This window comes from Eptesicus fuscus, chromosome 10 (assembly GCF_027574615.1).
Source record: "Eptesicus fuscus isolate TK198812 chromosome 10, DD_ASM_mEF_20220401, whole genome shotgun sequence".
NCBI lineage: Eukaryota > Metazoa > Chordata > Mammalia > Chiroptera > Vespertilionidae > Eptesicus > Eptesicus fuscus.
In genome coordinates this window covers 38,445,436-38,471,950 of record NC_072482.1, presented here as the reverse complement: position 1 = coordinate 38,471,950, position 26,515 = coordinate 38,445,436, and the positions used below count along the sequence as shown (strand labels likewise).

The window sequence follows — 26,515 nt, the reverse complement described above, 5'->3', positions numbered from 1 at the left end:
ATAGATGAGACAATCTGAAAAACATTCTTTTTAGAACCAATCAGCTTTTCTAGAAATGAAGTACCTAGTCAAATTAAATCATACTAGTGGTAATTATGAGGTGGATCTTATTTTCATAGGGACCTCTTATATGCTAGACCAGTGGTCGGCAAACTCATTAGTCAACAGAGCCAAATATCAACAGTACAACGATTGAAATTTCTTTTGAGAGCCATGTGGCTCGCGAGCCGCAGTTTGCCGACTACGGTGCTAGACAAAGGACTGGCATTTTCTCACAGGTAAATTTAAGTAATTGGAATTAATATATTGATCTAGTCTCACTTGGAAAAGATCCTTAAAAAGATGACCTTTCTTTTTTCTCCTTGTTTAGGTCTAGAAAGATTTTTTTTTTAACATGAAAGGTCAACATGTAAAAGCACCTCTTGGTACTATGATCACCTCCCCAGGTGGTGATTTTAAAGTCCTAGTCTTACAGATGAGGACATTGGGACTTCAAGTAAAATGTTTTTCCTATGCTCAGTTTGGAAGCTTAAATCTAGGCGATCTGACTTTAGGGCCCTTAATCAAACTACTGACCTTTTCTTTAAAAATTGATTAGAGAAGTTCTTAATGATAGTATATGTGGTAGAATGTAGTAGTGGCTTCCAGGTTCTTTATATTATTGTTCCACTGATAACACCTACATTTAAACCATACCTTTCATTGATAATGAGAAAATTTTCTTGGCTGAAGGGAATAGTTGTTTATATGAAGTAGCATACATACCATGCAGAAGCAGGTTGGTTTATCGCAAAATGCAGGAGAATAAACCACTCTAAGAACTCAGTTTCTTTTCTTTGGTTCTTCCTTGCTACAATTAATATTTTCAGGAGATTATCCTATTGTTCAAATTGTAATTGATAATTCTAGAAATACTTTATATATGCAGTCTGAGAAAGGAGTGCTACAGATTTATGATAGGCCAAGATGGAGAAGGTATGAGCAGAGTTGCCTTCGTTTTGCAGAATTGTATTACCCCTACTGCTGGAAAAGTTGCTAGAACCAAGGACCATTCTTTAGATCTAGGTGGGTAAATTATGGCTGACATGGGCAAACTGTGCAGATCTGTTTTTGCAAGGCTCCTAAGCTAAAGTTAATACCTTTTAAAAGTTGCATATAGATAGTATTTCCCAAAGACTAAGATATTACCATCTGATACTGTATAGAATATGTTTGCTGACCTCTATTTTATATAATGTAACATACTTACAAAAAGGGTAATTATGTTTAATTCAGGTTTTAGCCATTAATTATAGACAGTTAACAAAAGATTGTTGTTGTTACTAGTATATTAAGTGATTCCAATTGGTATTGGAGGTAGGGGCGGGGATATGAAAAGTTTGAAAAGGCTCTGGCCAGTCCACTGGTCTAGGAGTGAATCACAGTGAGGTGGTATCAGGGGTTGCATCCATAGAGCAGGCTCTTGTATCTTAGTGGGAGAGGAGATGAAATGTTTATCAAAAGGGGCATGGACTTAAAAGAGTGGAGCACTACTGATAAATATCCATTTTAAAAAATTACTATTTTTTAATAGTAATAAAATTTTAGTCTTAACCCTTTTGGTGTAATCTACTTATACCTCTTTTCTAACTTTATTTTTAATTTTTCAACATATAAGAGGAAACTTTAAAAATTCTTTTATTCCTTTTTATTGAATTTATTGGGGTGACACTGGTTAAAATTATACAGGTTTTAGGTGCACAGTTCTATAGCACATCATCTATTCACCACCCCAAGTCAGGTCTCCGTCCATTACTATTTATCTCCCCTACACCCTCCTCCACCATCCCCCCACTCCCCTCTCCCTGGCAGTCACCACAATGTTGTCCCTGGGTGTGAGTTTTTTCTTTTTCTTTTTCTTTTTTTTCTATTTGCTCAATACCTCCAAATCCCCTGACCTAGCCTTCCCATCACCATAGCTGTCAGCCTGCTCTCTATGAGTCTGTCTCTATTTTGCTTGTTAGTTCATTTTGTTCATAAGATTCCACATAATGAGAGAAATCACATGATATTTGTCTTTCTCTGGCTGGTTTATTTCATTTAGCATAATGCTCTGCAGATCTATCCATGCTGTCACAAAGAGTAAGATTTCCTTTTTTACAGCTAAGTAGTATTCCATTATGTAAACGTACCACAGCTTTTTTTATCCACTCATCTACTGATGGATAATTGGGCTGCTTCCAGATCTTGGCTATTGTAAATAATGCTGCAATGAACAAAGGGGTGCATATATTCCTTTGAATTAGTGTTTCGGGTTTCTTCAGATAAGCTCCCAGAAGTTAAATTGCAGGGTCATAAAGCAGTTCTATTTTTTCCATACTGCTTTCTTTCCACAGTGGTTGTACCAGTCTACATTCTCACCAACAGTGCACTAGGGTTTCCTTTTCTCCACATCCTTGCCAACACTTGCTGTTTGTTGATTTCTTAATGCTACCCATGCAAACAGGTGTGAGGTGATACCTTATTGTTCATTGGCCCTTTAAAAGGGTGCCTGTGTCTTTAGTGGACTTCTATCTCTCCCTGCTGGTCAGAAGCCCTGGTGCTTTTCATAGCCAAATGTTATGTGGGTGCCTCTTCCTGGCTTTTGGTGCTCTGGGCTGGGGGTGGGGGGAGCTGTTTTGGTGTCCACCCCACACTTCTCAGGGAGAGCCTGCAGCCAAGACATCCTTCCAGCATCTCAGCTGCCTCTTGTGGGTGCAGGACCAGTTCTTTGCAAGTCTCTGCCCTTCCTATCAGTCTTGATGTGGCTTCTGTAAACCCTTGGTTATGAGACTTCTCTTCAGCTAGTCTTCAGTTAGTTATTCAGGATGATTGTTCTGAAACTTAGTTGTAATTCCAGTTTGTTCTTGGGAGGAGGTGAGTGCAGCTTCCACCTACTTCGTTGCCAGCTTGGACCTCCCTCTTTTTAAATTTAAGAGTTTAAAATTTTAAACTTAGTAATGTACAAAAGTAGGATTGATCACATTGATTTCCTTCAGCCATTTTGGTAGAGTATTAGTTTTATCTTTTACTTGTATCCTTAGATTTTTAAGTGTTCCCCTTTACCTATAGGAATTTATGCTCTTGTGCTTATTTTTTTTAGTAGTGAGAATGAACTTTAAAACGTTTCTTTTTCTGGCTCAGTTTAATGTCATCTTAAAACTATATAAAATCTCCATTATAGCTTGCTTACACACACACACACACACACACACACACACACACACGCGTGTGTGTGTGTGTGTGTGTGTATATATATATTTGAAGCAATAGGTACTGTGGGGTTGGGCAGTCTGAATATGAGCTCTGGAGTTAGTTCTTGGTTTTATTCTCATCTCTGCCATCCACTAAATATGTGACCTTTTCATGGTTGTTTTACTTTTTTGCACATAATTTCTTTATTAATGGGAATAATGGTAATACATACCTTTTAGGGTTTTTAAAATAATTAACTTATATGTAAAACTTAACCACACTTACCCCAAGGGCTAGCATTTAGTGTTCAGTCATTATGTTTTAGCTCTGTGTTATTAATATTTATCACACTTTAACTTCATAATTTGGTCATATTTTTTATGTATTGAATATCTAAAGAGCTTGAAAGCAGCTCTAGTCATGGAAAGTAATGGGTATATTAGAACTGAGGATATCAAGTTGTGTTTTGTTTTTCCCAAATGATAATGTATAAATAGTTACTGAGAATTAAAATATAGATATTTTTGAGACGGCATTTTATTAGAATTTTCCTTTTGTTTTAATTTCCTTTAAGTTATTTATTAGTGTAAATAAATAAAGCAATAGTTTATTCAAACCAAAAGGCTTAATATTAAAAATAGGGGCTTTTACTAATTTGAAAATTAAAAGTTATATATGTATAGCCATACGAGCTGTTTTAACTTTTTAAATTTGTTTTTGCTTTTACTTTTTAAATATTGACCATGGATCAATAGTGGCATGGGTTAATATTCATGAAGAATAATGTTTAGAAAAAGACAATAGCAAATGATAATTAAAAAAAAATTTTTTTTAATATGTATTGTGTGTGACACAGTTGGGACCAGATGGACATATATGGTCCCTGTTCTCTTATAGTTTGTGGTGAACTTGAGAATAAAAGCATTAAATCTTTACACTTTAAAATGTATAATCATAAACTGATAACATAAGTTAAGGAAAAGTCACTAAGTGTATGCACCCAAGATATATACAGACTGAATAGGGTAAAGGAAAACAAAAATTACACTGGAGGGGAGATCTAAAGCATATAGAAGAGTTGTGTGAAGGGGATCTGGGGAAGTGAGTGCATCACATGGGAAAAGCCTGACAAGAGAGTGCAGGTAAAGAACCTGGAAGAAGATAGGTGTGTCTAAATGTAGAAAATTGGAGCTGGAGGGTGTATGGCTGGGAATGTGCCTGGTAAAGCAGAGAACCAGGAATGGACCAGAAATGTGTGTCAGGGTTTGTAGACCATGTTAAGGATTTGAATCTGCCAAGAATAAGGAAAAGCCTCTTTTAAGTAGGGGTGACTTGACCAGATACATGTTTTGGAAAGAGCATTCATTCAAAGGAAAATAGAGAATACATTTGAATGAGGTAGAGGACATGAGTAGATGTCAGAAAGATGGGAGTTTATTGCAAAGATGATTTGAAGTTGGGCTGTTATTGTGGTGAAGGAGAGAGCTGCATTTAAGGATAGGAAGGACAAATCAGTTGGATTTGGTGAAACTGCATGGATATTGGAAATGAGATGGGAGGGAGGAATGGGCAAATGTAAAAAAAATGACATCTTGGTTTGAGGCTGTGTATATGGTGTTGCCGTGTTGGAGGGTTTTGGCATGAGGCTTAAGAGTTCATTTTTATATGATGAGTTGAGAAGACTTTGGGACTTCAAAGAAAGATGTCAAAGTTTGATATGTATAAGGACTGTCCAAGAAGAGAGTATATAGTGTAAAGAAAAGGAGTTCTGGAGCTGATGTCTAGGATTTCAGACCATAAGGAACTTACTGTTTAGTGGCTAAATAGAAGAGAAGTCAGTGTTTCTGCATATTTTCATGTGTTCATTTATTTAACAATTTATTAAGCACTCAGTATATGTACTGCATTTAGGTACTGGGTTGACAGGTAAACAGGGTCTCATTTCATGCTTATGCAGGACATGGACCATAAATTGGCCATTTTAGTATAGTGTCAGGGGTCTTAAGAACCCCCAAAACAAGGCAAGATTGTGGTAGGACCTATATATGTGGTTTTTTCAAGGAAGGTAGAGAGGAACATAACTACCATTAGATTCCATTGAGGGCTGGGTATTATTAAGGAAAATTAATACAATATAAGTATTACAAAGTGTTGGGGATATGGTCATAAAGGAACATTTGGGAAGGAGTATATAATGTGTTATGGAAACACAAAGAAGGGGCAGTGGTAATATAACAGGTCATGTAAGGCAGTAAAGCATTGACTGAGACTTGAAAGAGAGTGATAGTGGAGGTGGGTGGGTAAAGAATAGATTTTAACCAGAGAGATCAGCTTGTATAAAGTCTCAAAAGCCAGAAAGCATGAGGAGTTTAAGAATTGAAAGTATCTCTTGTAACTTTAAAATGAAAGTTGATTTTGAAAAATTGTAATCATCAAGAAAATATTTAGTCAGGAAAAAGTGGATTCATAATATTTTATTAAAAGATGAAATTCTGCAATAAGGATTTTCAGGTTCGTTACCTGAAATGTATTTTGCAAAAACACTCTAATACAGGATCATCACAAAATTAACATTAAGAAGTAATCAATTTTCTTGTTAAAGTAAAATTTTTACAAGGAATTTTGGTCAATTTAAAGAAGTCACATTAGAATAATTATCATATACAAACTTAGATCTGGAAGGGACATAAATATTTTAGATCCTTTTTCTTTTAAATTTTATTGTAAGCAAATTAGGGAAAGATTAGATAAAAGTATAAATATATCTAAAATATTATTTTGGTATATTTTCTTTTAAATGCTTTTTCTATTTAGCTAATCATACTGAAGCAGATATTTGAAAAAGTATTTTTTTGGGGTCAAGATGATACTATTAGGGAAAAAGGGATACTATAGCTAATGAGTTTGGGAAATTGTGCATTAAACACAATTAGATAGTTTTATCTTAAGATTTTTCAGAGGTTTTAATGTCATTGTGCTTTGTGAATCTCAAAAGCAGAGATGTAGTGTGTATAATTTGTATTAGAACCTTTTTCAGAAGTATTTAGTCTATCAGTACTTATTGACTATCTGTTGTATCCCAGACTGTATAATTTTAAATCAGTGTGACGGTATGGCTTCATGCTGTCGCCATGACAGGAGTGTATTATGAGGAAAAGTAAAGTAAGTTCCTCTCAATTAGTTTCAGCTTAGAAGGATGAATACTAGCTAAGTTTTTAGAAATATCATCATGGTCTTCAGTGGTTAGAGTATGACAGTTACTACAAGATGGAATGAAATTATTTAATCCCACACATCTCCAAATCAGTTTTATAAGGAGTTCATACTAAAATTGCCATTACTAAATGAATTGGAGTAGCAATTCTCAAACTTCTTGGCCTCATAACCCCTTTACATGAATAAAAATTGTTGAAGTTCCTTTGTTTATATAGATTATCCTATCTAATAATAGACAAATATGCAAGTTGACCATACCTCCGACACACCCACAAGCCACGCCCACAAGCCACGCCCACCATCCAATCAGAGTGAGTATGCAAATTAACCCAAACCAAGATGGCTACAGCCACAGAGAGCAAGGTTTCCTAGGTAACAGAGGAAGCCAAGCTTTCTGCCTGCCCTAGCCAGGCCTAAGCCTCCACTCAAGCTACAAAGTTTCAATTATAGAAGGTAAACAAATTCAAACAAATGGCGGCAGAATGGAGCTTGAGAGAACAGGCCAGGGTTGCCGCCGGCAACAGGGGAACCAAAGCTTTCCGCACACCCTGGCCGGGCCCACCCGCTTAAGGCAACAAAGTTTCAATTATAACCCCAACACAAATGGCTACGGGCCTCGGAGGGAGCCCCAGGCTTGGCTCCGCTCCAGGCTACAAAGTTTCAATTGTAGAAGGAAAATAAATTCCAGATACCAGGGCCTCTGCTTGCGTTGCCAGGGGGCGTGGCTGGCCTGCAAACCACCACAGGCCCCTCGCTCAGGCCACCTCACACCCCAAGGGAACCCCCACCTGATCCGGGATGCCTTTCAGGGCAAACCAGCTGGCCCCCACCCCTGTACGAGGCCTCTATCCTATCTAATAAAAGAGTAATATGCAGATTGATCATCACTGCAACACACAATATAGCTGCCCCCATGTGGTCAAAGATCCTGCCCCCATGTGGACACAGGATGGCCACCACAAGATGGCCAGCAGGAGAGGGCAGTTGGGAGGCACCCGGCCTGCAAGGGAGGGCAGTTGAGAGGGACCAGGCCTGCAAGGGAGGGCAGTTGGAGGTGATCAACCCTGCAGGAGAGGGCAGTTAGGGGTGACCAGGCCAGCAGAGGAGGGAAGTTGGGGGCAAACAGGCTGGCAGCAGAGTGGTTAGGGGGTGATCAGGCTGGCAGGCAGAAGCGGTTAGGGGCCATCAGGAAGGCAGGCAGGCAAGCAGTTGGGAGCCAGCAGTCCTGGATTGTGAGAGGGGTCCCAGATTGGAGAGGGTACAGGCTGGGCTGAGGGACAACCCCCCTCCATGCACGAATTTCGTGCACCGGGCCTCTAGTAATCTCATATTTATCATTTAAAATTAGAAATTTTAAAACATTTTATTTAAATTTATTTCACATTACTATAATTAACTTATTTAATATGCAGTCATTAAATTTTATTGATAAAGCAAATACTAATGAGAACAACGAAAATATAATTTTATGGAGAAAAGACAGGATAGAAAATTTGTATATGTATATATAAAAGTTACATATATAAATATATGACATATATGTGAATGATTATAACATAATGTAAAAATGCAAGGTAAACAGAAGAATGAAAAAGCCAAAGGGCCATACATCAACATTCTTTTTTCTTTTTTATTGTTTAAAGTATTAAAAATAGTAGTACACGTGTCTCCTTTTTTTCCCCATTGACCTTCCCCCACATTACTATAATTAACTTTTAAAATAAAATAATTATTTTCCAAAACAAATTTGTGAGAATAATGTCATTGTTTTACATTTTTTAGAACATTTATTGGTCTGGCTTAATAGAGACAGATTCTTATATACTTTTGTATTCATTCTGTTGTAACATCATATGTCATGTGGGCTCTGGAAAACACCAAATGCTCATGAAAAAAATGGGAGTGAAAAGTAAATAGTGTCTTATTATTTGTAATTTTTGCCTGAGGAACTCCCAGAGGTTTTCTGAATACACTTTGAAAACAGCTGAATTAGAGAGTATTATTATTTAGGTACTACAATGAGAAATTGTTAGTAACTTGATAACCTCTAAATATAAAGTGGGAAAATAGTATACTTTATTTTCTCTAATTCTCTTTATATTAATATGCAAATATTGTCTATTTACTGAAAATACTGTAGGATAAGTAAATTAGCATTTCATAACGTGTTTTCAAATGGTAGCATGAATTAAGGAGTGTTTTGAAGTTGTTCCAGAAATGCTCCAACTTCCTAGTAGGTAGATTTTTTTTTATACAAGTCAAAATATGTTTCAATTAATAGTTGGAATTTGACCTTTATGTTAGGTTGTAGGTAAATAATAAAACTCAGCATAGATGCTCTCTCTCTAAGTCTTTAAAATTTTGTAATGAAAACATGACCTATCAAGTTTATTTAATCCTGAATTATTCTGGAGATACTCTTTATAATATCAAGGATATAAAACATTTTACTTTACTTTATAGTTTTACTTATTTGAAAATTAAAATGTTAAACTAAAACGTACCATTTTAGATTATAATGCTATATATTTTTTTCATCATTCAGTATTTGCATTGACTAGCATCTGTTAATTTATAACTTGCTGTATTTAGGTTACATTAATTCTTTTGTATTTTTCTTCCTCTGTGGTTTAAATGATGGTTGGGTACCTATTCTGTTCTGTGAGTCAAGTGATTTCACAGAATAAACATGAACTATTCTCCCAAGTAAAATGAAATGTTAACTAGTCAGAACAAATTACTCTATTTTTTAAAGAGTATTTACTTACTATAAAGAATTAATATCACTTTATTTAGCAAATATTTCATGTCTTTTATATAATAGGTGAAGTATTACAGACATTTAGCACCTGATCACTTGCTGCAAATATGTCATCGATTAGGACCTCTTCTTGAACAAGAAATTCCACAAAGTGTTCCTGGAGTACAAACTTTATTAGGAGCTGGAAGACAGTCCTTACTACGCACAAACAAAAGTATGAAAAATTTCCAATAGCATTTAGACATTCTTTTCTTATTTCTTGGCTTTGTGCCCTATCTTCGTACCCATAAATATGTGTGTTTAATAGGCTGCAAGCATGTTGTGTGGAAAGGATCTGCTCTGGCTGCATTGCATTGTGGAAGACCACCTGAGTCACCAATTAACTATGGTAGCCCACCCAGCATTGGTGAGTTGTTTATTTTCAAGTTGATATTCTTTTGGTAAAGAGCTTTTGAAAATAAAAATGTTTTTTATTTACTGTTAAATCAGAGAATTCCATATTATGTACATTAACATTCAAAGAGGATAACGCTTATCAGATTCTTTTTTTTATTAAATTTTTTTATTTTATTGATTTTTTTACAGAGAGGAAGGGAGAGGGATAGAGCGTTAGAAACATCAATGAGAGAGAAACGTCGATCAGCTGCCTCCTGCACACCTCCTACTGGGGATGTGCCCGCAACCAAGGTACATGCCCTTGACCGGAATCGAACCTGGGACCCTTGAGTCCGCAGGCTGACGCTCTATCCACTGAGCCAAACCGGCTAGGGCAGTGGTCGGCAAACTCATTATTCAACAGAGCACAAATATCAATAGTACAAGATTGAAATTTCTTTTGAGAGCCAAATTTTTTAAACTTAAACTTTATAGGTAGGTACATTGTTATTAACTTAATTAGGGTACATGGTATTTTGTGGAAGAGCCACACTCAACGGGCCAAAGAGCCACATGTGGCTTGCGAGCTGCAGTTTGCCGACCACTGGGCTAGGGCATCAGATTCTTATATAAGTGATCTTAATAGTGAAGAAGTCATTCTCCTACATAATAAAAGGCTAATATGCAAATTGTCCCCTCGACTGGGAGTTCGACCAGGGGGCGGGGCTGGCTGGCCAACTGCCCACGGCTCCTCCCCCTGGCCGGCCCAGCCTGATTGGCCCCAATCGGTGCAGGCCGGCCCGACCCCCACCCATGCACAAATTCTTGCACTGGGCCTCTAGTAATCCTAATATATAAAAAACCAGGACCCTCACAACCAAAACAACCGGACGGACCACCGAACAGCAGGCTGCGTGGGGCGACCAGGCAGGCAGGGGGCGCAGTTGGGGGAGACCAGGCTGGCACTGGGGAGGGCAGTTAGGGGCGATCAGGCAAGCAGGCAGGTGAGCAGTTAGGAGCCAGCAGTCCCGGATTGTGAGAGGAATGTCCAACTGCTAGACATCCCCTTACGGGTCCCGGATTGGAGAGGGTGTAGGCTGGGCTGAGCGCCCCCCGCCCCGCCCGTGCACGAATTTTGTGCACCGGGCCTTTAGTCTATAATCATAAAAGTGTAATATGCTAATTGGATTGGACATCCTTCTGGATGAAGCTGCAGCAGTGGGGGCCCCGAGGCAGCTGCTGCGGCGGCGAGGACCAAGCCCCTTGCACGAGTTTCGTGCATTGGGCCACTCGTAATATAATTATGGATTGTGTATATTGTATCTAATTTGGCTAATTAATTCATCAGTATTTTATTTTTACAAAGAATTGTTTACTGCATCGATTTTTCAACCATGCACTATTTAGTCAGGGCATTGACCTCTTTTCCCTTAGATTGTGAAATAAAAAATGACAACAGCGAAAATAACGATAGCCATCTGGTGTGAATGCCGAGTCTTAAACCATAAATATATAGGTCATATAATAGAGTTGCATCTTATTGGTCATGTCACATAATAGTGTTGTATCTAATTGGTTAATTCTTAGTACCATAAATCCTTATATACAAGTATAGGAACCTGGTTTTTTTTTTAAAGTCACTTTGGAGCAAAAAGTGTAGGTAATTATTATTTTTTTGTAAATCAATATTATACTTTTTTTTAAAATCAGATCTGCAAAAAATATGTTATTTGTTGTGCTGCAGAATTTTAGTAATTTGTGTGCCATGAGATAAAAAAGGTTGAAAATCGCTGGTTTACTAACCTGTGTGTTGTTAGGTTAATTTAATGGGCGACTGTATCATAATACAGAATAGTTACAAGGGTGGAAAACAAAATGTTTGGGTTTTTTTTTTTTTTTGTTTATTTATAAAGCATAGTGCATTTTTTTACCTTTAAAATTTCAAAGAAAGAAAACGGATGCTGATAGGTCTTTCTCTTGAAAATGCCTTCTAGATCCCTTTTTACCTTATCAGATCCTTACTTTATCATAGACTCCTACACATCTTCTGATATCTTCTCCGTCTCTCCCTTCCACAAACAAAAGTATGAAAAATTCCAGGTCATACTGTATAACACTGTAATATTCCTCTTATTTAATTGTACTTTAGCTATGTCGCTTTTCTGATTAAGGTAGTATAATAATGTTGTTTAAGATATTTTAATCCTATATAATAAAAGCCTAAGATGCTAAGTGTCCGACCATTTGTTCAACCATTCAACTAGTCGCTATGATGCACATTGACCACCAGAGGGCAGACACTCTGACTGGTAGGTTAGCTTGTTGCTGGGGTCTGGCTGATCGGGACTGGGCGAGACAGGCCGGACACGCCCTGGAGCCCTCCCCAGCCCTGATGGTGCACCGGTGGGGCTCCTCAGCCTGGTCTGCACCCTCGCAATCTGGGACCCCTCGGGGGATGTCAGAGAGCTGGTTTCAGCCCGATCCCCGCAGGCCAGGCCAAGAGACCCCACTGGTGTATGAATTCGTGCACCAGGCCTCTAGTGGTATTATACTTCCTTTACCACCAGATCTAAACTTGTGAATTTTCAGAGACCTTTATTTTAATCAATGCCTCTTCTACTACCCCCATCCTCCTACCTAGCCATCTATCCAAATCCTATTTTTTCCTTATTTTGGATACTTAACTATACTAATAATATTAGTTCGGCATAATTTTGCTGTATGTTTATATACTACTAGAGGCCCGGTGCACAAAATTTGTGCACTTGGGGGGGGGGGCCACAGCCCAGCCTGCGCCCTCTTGCAGTCTGGGAGCCCTCGGGGGATGTCCCCAGGAGCAAGCTAACCTACCGGTCAGAGTGTCTGCCACCTGGTGGTCAGTGCACATCATAGGAACTGGTCGACCAGTTGACTGTCTGCCCCCTGGTGGTCAGTGCACAACATAAGGAGCATATTAAGCTTTGATTAGTTGAACGGATTACTGGACACTTAGGCTTTTATTATATAGGACAGTGGTCAGCAAGCTCATTAGTCAGCAGAGCCAAATATCAACAATACAATGATTGAAATTTCTTTTGAGAGCCAAATTTTCTAAACTTAAACTTCTTCTAATGCCAATTCTTCAAAATAGACTCGCCCAGGCCGTGGTATTTTGTGGAAGAGCCACACTCAGGGGACCAAAGAGCCTCATGTGGCTCGCGAGCCGCAGTTTGCCGACCACGGATATAGGATATCTTTTTCCATTGTTTTACTTTACAGTCTTTTGTATCCTTTCATTTTCTCTCTTTCTTAAAAATAGTATAGAAGTGGCTTTTTAAAAATACAGTATGACAGTCTTTGTGTTTTATCTGGAGCATTTTGCCCTTTATATGTAAATATTATATATTTGTGTTAAAATCTATTGCTACTGGAAAGTGATCTTTTTCTCTGGTTGCTTTTAAGATTTTCTTGTTGGTTTTCTGCAGTGTGTGTCTTGGTGTTAATTCTTTTAAATTTATCTTGTTTGAAATTTATTAGGCTTGAATCTATAATTTCTTCTATTACATTAGAAAATCCTCAGTCATTATCTTTTAATACTAGTAGCCCATCATGTGATATCACGTGCAATAGGCTGCCCGCCACTTCCGCAAGAGCCAGTGGGAACCGCAGCGCACCGCCGAGAGCCGCGCTGCTTCCATGGGAGCCAGGCGGCTTCCGCGGGAGTCGGAAGCAAACTGCCAGCGCCCACGGGAGCCGGAAGGGCGCTGCGCCGCTTCTGTGGGAGGTGGGCCCACTGTCTCTTCTCCGGGCCTGTGCTTGGCCGCAGAGGCTGTAGGCCAGGCACCCTATCCCCCAGAGGCCCTCTGCGGCCAGGGCGATGCCAAGGCGACAAAGCAAGCGTCTCACCCCAGCTGATCTGCGCTCGCTGCCTAGACGCCCTCCGTCACCATGGCGACGAAGCAAGCATTCCGCCAGGCCGCTCACACTGCCCACTCTCAGTGGCAGCACCCCCAAGACTGGAGACTGGCGAGGCTAAGGGGACTGGGCACCGCCATCTTGTGGCTATGGGCTTCACCGTATTTGTGATGGAGTGACGGTTAATTTGCATATTATCCTTTTATTAGATAGGATATCGTGTCTGCTTCATTCTCTCTCCTCTGGGACTCCAGTTGAACAGATGTTAGACTTTTTTTCTCTGTTACCCTCTTTTTTTTATGATTTATATTCTTTTTATCTCTAATGCATCTGGATTGTTTTCTCTGACCTATTTTTTAAAGGTATGTGACATTTGTATGTTGGGTAATCATGGATGATTTTTTTTTTGAACATATGATTAACCTGGTTAAAAAATGCGCGCGCGCGCGCGCTCTCTCTCTCTCTCTCTCTCTCTCTCTCTCTCTAATCTATAAATAAAAGGTAAGTGACCAACTGTATGTCTGTCCAACCATCCGACTGACTGGCTTATACATATGATGCACACTGGCAATTTAAATATAGACTGACTTGCACATGCGCGATACACATAAAGCTCTTGCGCCAATCGCACGTGTGTTTTAATTTTATAATATACATACTATTTTGACATGTAATTTTTTGTAGTAATGTAATTACCACATGAATCTTTCTTCTAAATAATTTCCTTTCAATGTGTACGAATCTGTGCACTGGGCCACTAGTCTTACTATAATGAACAACTATTTAAAAAAACAACACAAAGAATTGAGACACTAGAGTATATTTGCACTTAGAAAATTAAACTGGGGGTAGAATAGTTTTTATGAAAGAAATGGAAATTAAAATATTATGGAAGCTTTCCCTATAGGGAAAAGTTTATTCTCTTTTTGAGAATTTCAGATCCATATATTAAAGGAAATATGTTGTGTTGTTCTTTGAATACCTTGTCAGGCAATCCTGTGGTAGTCAATTAAAGTGCAAGAGGGTTGATAGTAAATAACTTTCCTATTAATATTTGCTATGTAAGTAATTACTGTGTACTAGGCAGTACTCTAGCATTTTCCCTTTTAAAACCTTAAATGGTTTATAGGAGGAACTTATTATTTTACAGAGAAAGAAATTGAGGCATGGAAAGTTTTGGCAATTTGACCAAGATTACACATTTAATGAGTCATGAAGCCAGACTGACTCCATTATTCCTTATTCTCAATAAGTTACACTTTCAAATAGTAACCTTGGGCTACTCAAGGAAATTGGTATTAGTCGTATATGGTCAGATCAATAAGTATTGCTAACATGAATATAGAGAATGTGAGTATGACAAAAAATATCTTGGGTTTTGTGTTACAACACGGAAAGTCAACTGGTATATTCCGGTAACAGAATTAATTACTAAGTAGGTAATTGTACCTTTCTGAAAGATTTTATTTTTATATTATATATATAAAAATTGTTATGATTTTTTTCTTCTATTCATATCATCAGGAAAATGCAAGTTCTTTATATTTAAAAATATATACTTGTACTAGAATGCTTGACAATTTTACCTACTTTTTTTTTTACATATATTTTTTGAAATCTCTAAGGAAAAGCTGGATTGTCTGACCACTATGCTCTACACCTGAAACTAATACAAAATAATATTGAATGTAAACTAATTGGAAAATATAAAAACAGAAAAGCTAGACTAATCAAAATGACTATTCTAGTCATGGTTTAGTGTCATGTCTTATTAGTTTACCTTGGTGACAGCCTTGAATATCTTTCCTAGAAAATTATGAATAGGATGGTATGGAAAGAAAAGTTCATCAAGATTTTTGCCTTAATTGTTTGCCTGCATGGTGATACAGTGTATCATTTCAAGTTATCACAGAATATGGGTCAGAAAACATTTTTAAAATGCAAACTTTTGTAGTACTGACTTATTTCTTCTTTTTTGGGGGGGTTACTCTTTGCCATTTTCTGTCTGGCTACCTTTAACCCTTTGAACTCGCTTTTTTCTCGATTCCTTTATTCTACTCGGGATTTAATTTTTTAAATACCCCAGATTTTACAAAGCGCGACAGTAGAATAAAAAACTGGAGTTTCTTTTCATACAAACTTATTTTTTGGATTTTTTTATATTTCAAATTATTGATACATTCAAAGAGTATAAAAAGAGCTGCTACCTGTGCTAACCTTGTCGAGTCACACTCGACATCCGAGTGCAAAAGGTTAAAGATTTTCTTTGCTCTTTTCTTGGTCAGTGTGGTATTACCAAATATCAGTGGGGAAATAACACAAAACCTTTATATTTAGCTTTTCTTAAAATATAGATTTAAATGTTTAAAATCCACATATTTTAATTTTGATACATTTGGGATATAGGGTGTTTTTTAAAATACAGTTTCTATTTTGGAATAGGAAATCATTTATCAAAAAGTTGCATAGAGTCCAAAGTCAGGGATCCGTTTGTATGTTGTTGTTGTTGTTGTTGTTTTTTGACAACTAAACATTTCTGTACAGACTCAATAAATAAAACCTGTGACGTGCAAAAAAAAAAAAGTTGCACAGATTGTTCAAAGAGCACCTGTGTACCCTGTATTCAGTTTACCCTAATGTTATAATCTGGTACAGTTCTCAAAACGACTAAACCAACATTTATACATTATTATTAACTAAGCACCAGACCTTACTCATATCTCAACAGATTTCCCACTAACTACATTTTCTTGTTCCAGGATTTTTGGTCCAGGATACCATACTGCACTTAGGGTTTATTCATTTTCATTGAACTTCTTGCTGTAAGTCAGATAGTTGATCACTTAAGATCAGTGTGGTGGTAAATTGGATTTTCCATTCTTAACTTTTTCCAAACTATATGCGAACTATTGGACCTCTCTATTTGAATACTTCAAATTTGTCTCATACTTCAAAATGTCTAAAGTAGAATTTTTGGCTCTCTGAAACTTGTTATTCTAAGCCGAGGAGTCATTTTATTTTAGTCTTTTTATTCATTTTTTTTTTTTGTGTGTGTGTGTATATTTAGTAAATTAGAGTTGTATACTCTTTTCTAGTCTTTTAAATCTGTTTTCTATTACTGTGGCCACAGCAACATTTCAAACCTTGGTACTTAATGCCTGGAGTTCTATATCATTCATTCACTTACCAAGTAAATGTTGAGTCCCTACCTTATATCAGGCAGTGGACTATGATAAATGAATTTTTTTTAGAGTTTCAGGATAAACAAGGAAATGGCATCTGTTCTAGAATTTACAGGTTGTCCGATTCTTTGCTCCAGTCTTATTTCTGTACTGTAGGACTTAGCTCTACCAGGATTTCTAAATCAGGGTTTCTTAACCTTGATACTGCTTACATTTTGGGCCAGATGATTTGTTGTTCTGTGCATTGTATTGTATTTATCAGAATCCCTGCCTGTACCCAATATTTTAGTAGCAATCCACTGTACTCAATACTTCTCCACCATGATTGTGACACCCAAAAATGTCTCTAGACATTCCCAAATGTCTCAAATAAAATTGCTTCTAGTTGAAAACCACTGCTCTAAATGTTCTAAAATGCAAATATGCTCATATCCTGCCTCCTTTCTCCTGATGACTTTGAATAGGCTCAGCCCTATAATGTGGCTCACAAAACTGACTTTTTCCTACTTATCCTGCCTTTTCCTAACCTGGACTCTGCTCTAGCTTTGTACACCTCTTCCACAGCCCTTAGAATCAGCCAAACTCTCTTTTATCCCTTTGTCTCTGCACATGTTTTATTTTTCTCTGCAGTGTCTCTTTTTTGTCTATTCATCCTTTAAAACTTAAATGTCACTAGGTAGAATTAAGTGTCTACTGTTAGTTATCTCTAGTATAGCTTTTTTAAAAAAATGTTTTTATTGATTTCAGAGAGGAAGGGAGAAGGAGAGATGGAAACATCAATGATGACAGAGAATCATTGATCCTCTGCCTCCTGCACGGCCCACACTGGGGATCGAGCCCGCAACCCGGGCATGTGCCCTTGACCAGAATCGAACCTGGGACCCTTCAGTCTGCAGGCCAGGGCTTTAGTATAGCTTTTATCACATAGTTGTAGCTATTTATTTACCTTTGACTTTTGTAATATTATACTTTTAAGCCCTGGAGGATAGGGATTATGTTTTATTTTATTGCTCTTTATAGACCCAATTCCTCAGCATCCTATATAATAAAAGCCCAGTGACCATAACAGCAGAATGACCGCTCGACCAGTCACTATCAGGTGCACTGACCACCTCTAGGTCCCTCCCCCCGGCAGGCTCCAATTGACGGATGGTGAACGGGGAACCAGGGTGGGTGGCAGTGGGGGGTGGGACTCGCAAGTGGGCAGAACAGCCGACCTCTTGGTCCCTCTCCCTGGCCTGCAGGCTCTGATTGCCGGATGGCGAATGGGGAACTGGGGTGGGTGGCAGGGGATGCGGCGGTGCCAGGCCAAGGCCTCCATGGCCGGGGTTAGGCCGGCGAGTGGGCGGGAATGGCTGGCCTCTCAGTCCCTCCCCCGGCCCTTAGAATCCTTTCGCCTGATGGCAAACTGGGAACCTGGATGGGTGGCGGCACAGGGCGAGGCTGGCTGCCAGCAGCCAGGGAAGATGGCCCTGATCGCAGGCTAGGCCTAGGGACCATACCCGCGCATGATTTTGTGCACCGGGCCTCTAGTTAGTAAATATTAAATAGACAGTAGTTAAGTCATGTAATTGATGAACTGGGGTGAAACAAGGAAAGTTGAGAAGTGGGTAAGGGTAAAAAGAACAGAATTAGGTGGTTGGAAGAAGAGAGATAAGTGATCCAAGGGTAGCTTTAAGGAAAAAATCCAGAAACTGATACTTAGAAAATAAAGGTTTATTAGGGAACTAAGGTATCAATTGATTATACTTGGAATATTAGAACCTATGCTTGTACAATTTAAGAAGCAACTTTTGGGTTTATCTCAGTGCTTGTTGTTTTTTAAATATATTATTATTACTTTAAAATTTTTAATTATTGATTTAGTTTTTTCAGAGGGCGGGGGAGAGAGAGAGAGAGAGAGATTTGTTCCACTGATTCATGCATTCATTGGTTGATCTTGTATGTGCCCTCCAGGGTTTGAGTCTGCAACCTTGGTGTATGGGGATGACGCTTTAACAACTGAGCTATCTGGCCAGGGTTTATCTTGTTTTATTTTACTGTCTGTTTATAAATCCGGACTACTTTGTACCTACTAGTCTGTGATGTAAATTGTAAAAATTTAACAAATTTAATTGAGGTAGTAACTAAAACTTAGTTATTGCCCTGGTTATTTTGTCTCTGATCTTATGCATTTATATAGCATCCTTTTGCCTTCTCTGAAATCTTTATGCATTAGTCTTGTACCAGCTGTGTCTATTTATAGGCATACCTTGGAGATATACCACCGCAATAAAGTGGCTGTTACAATAAAGCAAGTCATAATCTTTTGCTGGAAGAAGGTCCGTCCAATTTGTAAATAATTGCAATATCTGAAACACAGTAAAACAAACCACAATAAAATGAGGTATGCCTGTATTGACATGGATAGGAACATTTTGTCTCAGAATATGAACTCTAGAAACAATAAGACGATATATTCTTTCTTTCAAGTTTATATATTGCCACATAAATACTTAAATTTGAGAGGAAATATTCAGTTCTTTGAGAAAGCTTGAATCTTGTCAGCAAACTGGTTAAATTTTTTCTAAAATGAAATTTTGTTTTTGGGAACCTTTGATTTCTTTTACAAAATCAGCTCTTGCTTTTAGTTACATCTCCTCTGGTCTATTCTTATTGCAGTCAAGAGATTAAACTGCAATTACTTCAAAGCTGTTTTATAATATCATACCCACTTCTTTCTTCCTAAAAGCCTTCAGCTCATTTTTCTTGGGAAATAGTCCAAAAGTTTTTACCATACCTTAGAAAGTACTCTGTAGTGTGCCCTCTAAAACGAAATTTTGTTTTTGGGAACCTTTGACTTCTTTTGCAAAAACAGCTTTTGCTTTTAGTTACATCCCTTCTGGTCTATTCTTATTGCAGTTAAGAGATTAAACTGCAATTACTTCAAAACTATCTTATAATATCACTCGAGGCCCAATGCACAAAATTCGTGCAAGGGGCTCGGCCCTCGCAGCCCCGGCTGCCTCAGCCCTTGCAGCCCCAGCTTCGTCCGGAAGGTTGTCTGGATGGTCGTTCTGCTGTTAGGTCTAATTAGCATGTTAGCACTTTATTATATAAGATATGTACTTCTTTCTTCCTAAAAGCCTTCAATTTATTTTCCGTGGGAAATAGTCCAAAATTTCTGACCATGCATACTCTGTAGTATGTCCTCTATCTTCTCAGTCTCTCTTTTTTATTGATTTTAGAGAGAGATGAACAAACAGACACCAGTTTGTTGTTCTACTTATTTATGCATCCATTGCTTGATTTTTTTATGTGCCCTGACTGGGGATTGCACATGCAACTTGGCATATCCGGATGATGCTGTGACCAACTGAGAATCCTAGTCCTCTTGTCCTTTGTATGCTAACCATAGTACACAACTTCATTAGGTTGTTTGAATACTATATTCTTTCTAGCCTCAGAGCATTGCACATGTTCTTTCCTTGACCTAGAATATGCTTCTATCTTTTGCTGTTCATTTTCCAGTCAAAAGTAGCTGAACTTTTTCAGTTTAATGTCGTGTTTCAGAGAAATCTACTCTGATTCTCAGATAAAATCCCCCCCCCCCAAAGTTTAGTACCCTGTACTATATATTTCAGAATTTCCCAATACCTTTTGTTTGATGCCACTTGATATTGTAAGTCCTTGTTTCATGTCTGTCTTCCCTGCTAGACTGCAATCTCTCAAGAGGTAAGTGCTTTGTCTTTTGTTTTTCTCTATTATATCCCTTAGCCCATACTTGGCCAAAATAGGTGCTCCATAAAATGTTTGTTGACTGAGAAATGAATGATTAAAATATTTTAAATAGCTCTGGCCAGTGTGGCTCAGTTGGTTGAGCGTAGTCCCATGCACTGAAAGATTGCCAGTTGGACTCCCTGTCAGGGCACATGCCCAGGTTGCTGGTTCAGTCCCTGGTTTGGGTGCATATGGGAGGCAACTGGTTTATGTTTTTCTCTCACATCATTCTCTTTCTCCTTTTCTGTCCTCTCTCTCTAAAATTAATAAAAACTTACTTAAAGATATATTTGGCATAAAACTATAGCTTTTATTTTTATTTATTTACTACTAGAGGCCCAGTGCACGAATTTGTGCACCAGTGGGGTCCCTCGGCCTGGTCTGCGGGATCGGGCTGAAACTGGCTCTCTGACATCCCCCGAGGGGTCCCGGATTGTGAGAGGGTGCAGGCCAGGCCGAGGGACCCCACCGGTGCACAATCAGGGCCAGGGAGGGACGTGGGAGGTTGGCCAGCTGGGGAGGCCTCCAGAGTGTGTCTGGCCCATCTCAGTCCTGATCGGCCGGACCCCAGCAGCAAGCAAACCTACCTGTCAGAGCGCCTGCCCCCTTGTGGTCAGTACATGTCATAGCAAGCAGTGGAGCGGTCTTAGCATATTAGCATATTACGCTTTGATTGGTTAAATGGACGACCTGATACTTAGCATATTAGGCTTTTATTATATAGGATTTTTATTGATTTCAGAGAGGAAGGGAGAGGAAGATAGAAACATCAGTGATGAGAGAGAATCATTGATCAGCTGCCTCCTAAATGCCCCCTACTGGGGATTGAGCCTGCAACCCAGGCATGTAACCTGACCGGAATCAAACCCTGACTTCCATGTTCATAGGTAGATGTTCAACCAGTGAGCCATGCCGGCCAGGCAAACTATTGCTTTTAAAAATAAAAATTTTTTAAAGAACTATAAAATACATAAAATGTTTAAAACTTAAAATGTTATATTATTTTCTGTTTGAGGCAACATCAGACTAGTTTCCAGGGAAGAAAAGAGGAGACAGAATAATACAAACCAAGTAATTATACAACTCTAGAAAGTTACAATCCTAGTAATTATAATGTCTGTTTTGTTTTTAGTGCTTGTTATGTACTTTGTTCATGATATTTTTTGTTTAACTTTTAGAATCATTGCTTTCTATATTTTATTTCAGTTAGTATTTGTGTTCTTTTTTTTTCAGACAAACATGGTATCTTTCAAACAAGAGGTACAGCTAAACATCAAAATTGACTATGTAGAGATTGGGAGAATAGCTACTGTGCATAGTAATTATGTTAGTTTCAGTAGCAAAATGAGAGAAGCTCTCATGGGCATAGTGTTGCCCAGGTGATTATTTATTTCCCTTTACTCTTCCATGCTTTTTTGCCTTCCTCCTTTTTGGGGGGTGGGGGCAAAAGCTGATTATATAATTATCAGGATTATCCTTTTAATGTTGCAACCTCCTCCTACTTTAAAGTTGGGACTTTTGTTTATTATAGTTATAAGTTTATTTGTCTTTTTCCTGTGTTGGTCATTTGTTAGTTATTGGTGTAGGATGATAATAGAGATCAGATGGTGCTGTAGAAATAAACCAGTCTGTGTTGAATTATTTCCCAGATTATCTCTGGCTAGTAACTTCAGAAAAATTATTGTGGCAAGCTTATCAGTTGGCTTTATAGTGAATTAAACGTTAAAAGTTTCTCCTTATACAATTCCTTTCCAAATTAAATTGAACCTAAACTATCTGTGATGTATTAGAAATAAAACATAAATAAAATTGTTAGCCCTTTATATTTTACTAGAGGCCTGGTGCACGAATTCGTGCACGGGTGGGGTCCTGCTGGCATGGCACACCCCTATCAGGGTGGGGGGGGGCGATTGGGGGCAGGCCTGCCTGGGAGTAGGGGCCGAAGGCAGTTGACGGGCTGGCTCAGCCCCCTGGTCGAACTCTCAGTTGAGGGGACAATTTGCATATTGGCCTTTTATTTATATAAGATGGCTTTGAATCAAACCAGATGTGAATTCTTTGTAGCATATTATTCAATCCATTGTCAAATAGGCAATGGTTATTCTCTGTGGTATAGTACATATTCAGTTAGTATAATATACTTAATTTTGAGTTTCCTTTTTATGGTTAAATAAACTTAAATTCCTTACATCTTTATCTGTGGACCTATTTTTCTCAGTTTTTGAATATAAGTTAATCTCTTTAGACAATTTAGATTTTTCATATTGCTTTTATGAGTTCCATGCAGTAGATTGAACTATACTTTAATTAAAAAATCAAGCAGAATGAAGATATGCTCAATGGAGAAAACTTGTAAAACAAGAACAGCTCAAATATCAGTCAGTCTCGCTGATTATCTGTTATTAGTACTTTGGTATGTTTCTTTTCAGTCTTTTTTCCTAATAGTTGTCTTCCTAGGCAGCATAGTAAGATTGCGCTCTTTAGAATCAGACTCTTTGAATTCAAACCTGGGCTTCATCTCTGGGAAAGTTAAATTTTGTCCTTCAGTTTCCTTATTGCAGACTAGAGGCACGGAATTCGTGTTCTATAGCCCTTTTTCTCCCCACACTGTGTATTGTATTTTGAAGTTTATCCACATTTTTAATTGCTACAGATAAGCCTTTTTCTGCAATCAGATTCTTCAGGTCTTTCTAATAGGAGACTCTTTCTAGCTCTAAGCCCTGGTGACTTTTCTCTTCTTCATAGCCATTTGACTTTTGGCTTTATCGTAACTTCTCTTTTAGTGAATTATGTAGCAATTTTTTGACCCCCACAGTCATATCTCCTTTTCATTGGAATATTTTTTGTTGTTCTTTCTTTAAAAAAAAAAAAAATACTTCATTGATTTTTTTTTTTTTTTTTTTTTTTACAGAGAGGAAGGGAGAGGGATAGAGAGTTAGAAACTTCAATGAGAGAGAAACAGCGATCAGCTGCAACCGAACCTGGGACTCTTCAGTCCACAGGCCGATGCTCTATCCACTGAACCAAACCGGTTAGGGCTGTAGTTCTTTAAAATGAATAAAATTCTATGCCTTATCAAATACTTTATACCACACATTATATTTGTCTGATAGGCATTCTGGAATCACCAATACCATATAGTATATATATATATATGTAGACAACTTTTGGGACTTGGAATGAACTTGGAAGGTCATTTTTATTTAGTTAGAAATTGCCCTCTTATTTCCTGGTCATGAATGTAGCGTTATTTTGTGGGGAAAACTATAGTACACCCATTATATGTATAGGTTCTGAATCCATGAATTTAACCAACCATGGATCAAAAATATTTGAGAAAAAATGTTACATGTTGCTAATGTATACTGTGTAGTTAAGCCTATGATGGTTGTAACTATACTGAACATGTTCTGAACATGAACAGACCTTTTTTGTCTTATTTACTAAACAGTACAACTATTTACATAACATTTACACTGTATTAGGTATTATAAGTAATATAGAGGCAACTTAAAGTATACATGCAAATACTATACTACTTTATATAAGGGACTTGAGTATCCATAGGGGGTGTTCTGGAAGCAATAGCCCATCTAAAGTGTAGATCAGTTTGAAATTTATTTTTATGTGGTCTTGCTTTATAAAAGTTTACTAAAGTTTTTTTTTTATGTAGTTTACTAAAGTTTAGTTTTATAGGTTCCCAAACTCTTGTTTTATAGTTATGAATTTAGCCATTGTATTAATCTTACATTTAGAAAACATTTATTAACAGAGATCATGGAGATGAAAAAGAAACCTAGGTATTGATTATTCAGAATTTATCTTTTGTACTTTAACTTAGTAATTGTTTATGTGGTTATTGATTATAAGTTATAGCTACTTTCGCATTTTATTTTCAGAAACTTTGGGAGCTTTTAGGTCTTTTCTTTAAGTAGAATCACAAAATAAAATAAGTTAGAATATAGTACAAAAATGAATTTAATAAAAATCAAAATACTCTTGGTAAAGTACTCTGGTGTTATTTCTGACCTGAGTATCCCTTTTTCTGTATCAGAAAAGAACCCACATTGTACTGAAATACCTTCTGAGTTACATATTTTATCTTCTCTGCTTCCTATTTAATTCTGGTAATCAGAAAAGAGCCCATGTTGTACTAAAATACCTTCTGAGTTACATATTTTATCTTCTCTGCCTCCTATTTAATTCTGGTACTGGCACAAAAATTGGTTTTCAGGTTTTGGGATCTGACAGCCACACGTTTCTTGTACTGACTATACTTTCTCCAGGGCTTTGATTTCATGAGCTCATACAAATTAATAGGCACTAGTTCTGGGACTCTTCAGTTCTGATTGTTAAGGGGGAACAGCTTTCCTATACTGTAGTAGACATTGTATAGCATATCATATTGTTAACAGTTAAAAAAAACTTTTAAAAACCTCTGCATTTTCGTTAATTCAGAGTAATTTAAATATTTCACTCATCTTTTTAAACAAGGGTTAATTTTGATTTTAGATAAATTATTGCAGTCGCACCATGTGTCATTGTCCATTTTACAAAGTGCTTAGCAGAAGGAGAAGAAAATTTAGAAGAGGGGGGTTATGGTATTTCTGCTTTATGTTCATTCTTACTTGCAGAGACTTTATTATGTATTTTTCTAATGTCCTAAAAAATGTAGTTACTGTGGTTATTGCAGATGCTCTTTTCTGGCAGCTACCCATTTACCCCCCATGAAACTTAGTTCAAATGGTACAGATTTGTATAGTGAGAAAAACTATGGTAACTTTATGTTTATCTTTTTCTAAAATCCTCTGCGTTAAAAACTTGGTCCCAGCTATAGGAAGAAAGCATCATGTTCCTGGATAGAAAGGTGTCAATTGTTTATAAGTGAATGAAATTAAAGTTATATTTTCAACACATTGATTTTTTTACAGTTATATTTATTGTTAAAAGTATTACAGATGTCCCCTTTTTTCCCCCATTGACCCTACCCAGCCCCCACCTAGGCCTTCACCATGGATTATACACATATACAACAAATTGATGTCTTAAAAACTTTTTAGTGATCCTCAAATTAGATAATAAATAATCAAGACTAAGACATTTCAAAATGGACACATAATAAAGTAAAATAGCCAGATAAATATTAAAACATCATTATGTATAAAATTAAAATTTTGGTACTGGCATGTAAATAGACATATCAGTGACCTGGTACAGAAATATGTATATAAGACAATCAAAATTTAATGGACTAAAGAAGGATTAGTAAAGGAAAAGGCTGGGATAAATAGTTGATCATCTGGGGGAGAAAAACCTTCCCTCCAAATCTTCACTCACTTCATATTATATACTGAACCTCCAGCTATATTAAGGAAATTTAAGCCATCAAAAAATTTAAAAATGTGAAAATGGATATTTATTGTACTGTTGGCTGGTAGGAGGACTTTTCATATTAAAACAGCAGAAGAAATTACAAACAAAACGAAGGATATTGTTAGAATTGACTAAAAATTTTGAAATCGTGAGATGTCAAGAAACAGCATAATATTGAGAGCAAAGTATATTATGGAAAATGTTCTTAGAAATGTAACTGGAGAAATTAAAGTTGAGAAACTTGTTTCTAGTCAATCATAATGTCAAATTTGAACACAAGTATGTTGAACTTAATGCCTTGTTCTTATTTCGTTTAGGAATATAGCATAGCTGTTAAAATGCTATTTATGAAGGAAACTTTTGCAAATTCTAAAATTGATTGCTTTAGGTGGTAAAATTATGGATTTTTATTTTTTTTATTTTCTACATTGAGTATGCATTAGTATTATGATTAGAGAAATAAATCAATTCTTGAAAAATAACTTATGTTTGAACTAGGAAAACGTGACTTGTGGGGCAATTTGATTTATCATCCTAGCACCTTGAGAAGTAATCCTATCTATATAAAAGCCTAAGTGACCATCACAACTGAACCGACGACCGAACAGGCTGCATGGGGCGACCAGGCCGGCAGGGGCGTTAGTGAGGGGTGACCAAACGACCGAGCAGCAGGCTGCGTGGGGTGACCAGGCTGGCGGGGGAGCAGTTGGGGGTGATCAGGCTGGCAGGCAGAGGCAGTTAG

The 26,515-nt window shown here is 37.4% G+C and overlaps 1 protein-coding gene across 1 annotated transcript in view; it reads left to right on the top strand.

Annotated features, from left to right (window-relative positions):
* Window positions 1-26,515, top strand: part of PHIP (pleckstrin homology domain interacting protein) — a 147,280-nt gene that overhangs the window by 9,540 nt on the left and 111,225 nt on the right. Inside the window, exons 5-6 of the mRNA XM_054722630.1 lie at window positions 9,254-9,404; window positions 9,498-9,596. Of these exons, the coding sequence (XP_054578605.1) occupies window positions 9,254-9,404; window positions 9,498-9,596 (250 nt within the window). The remainder of the gene's footprint in view (window positions 1-9,253; window positions 9,405-9,497; window positions 9,597-26,515) is intronic.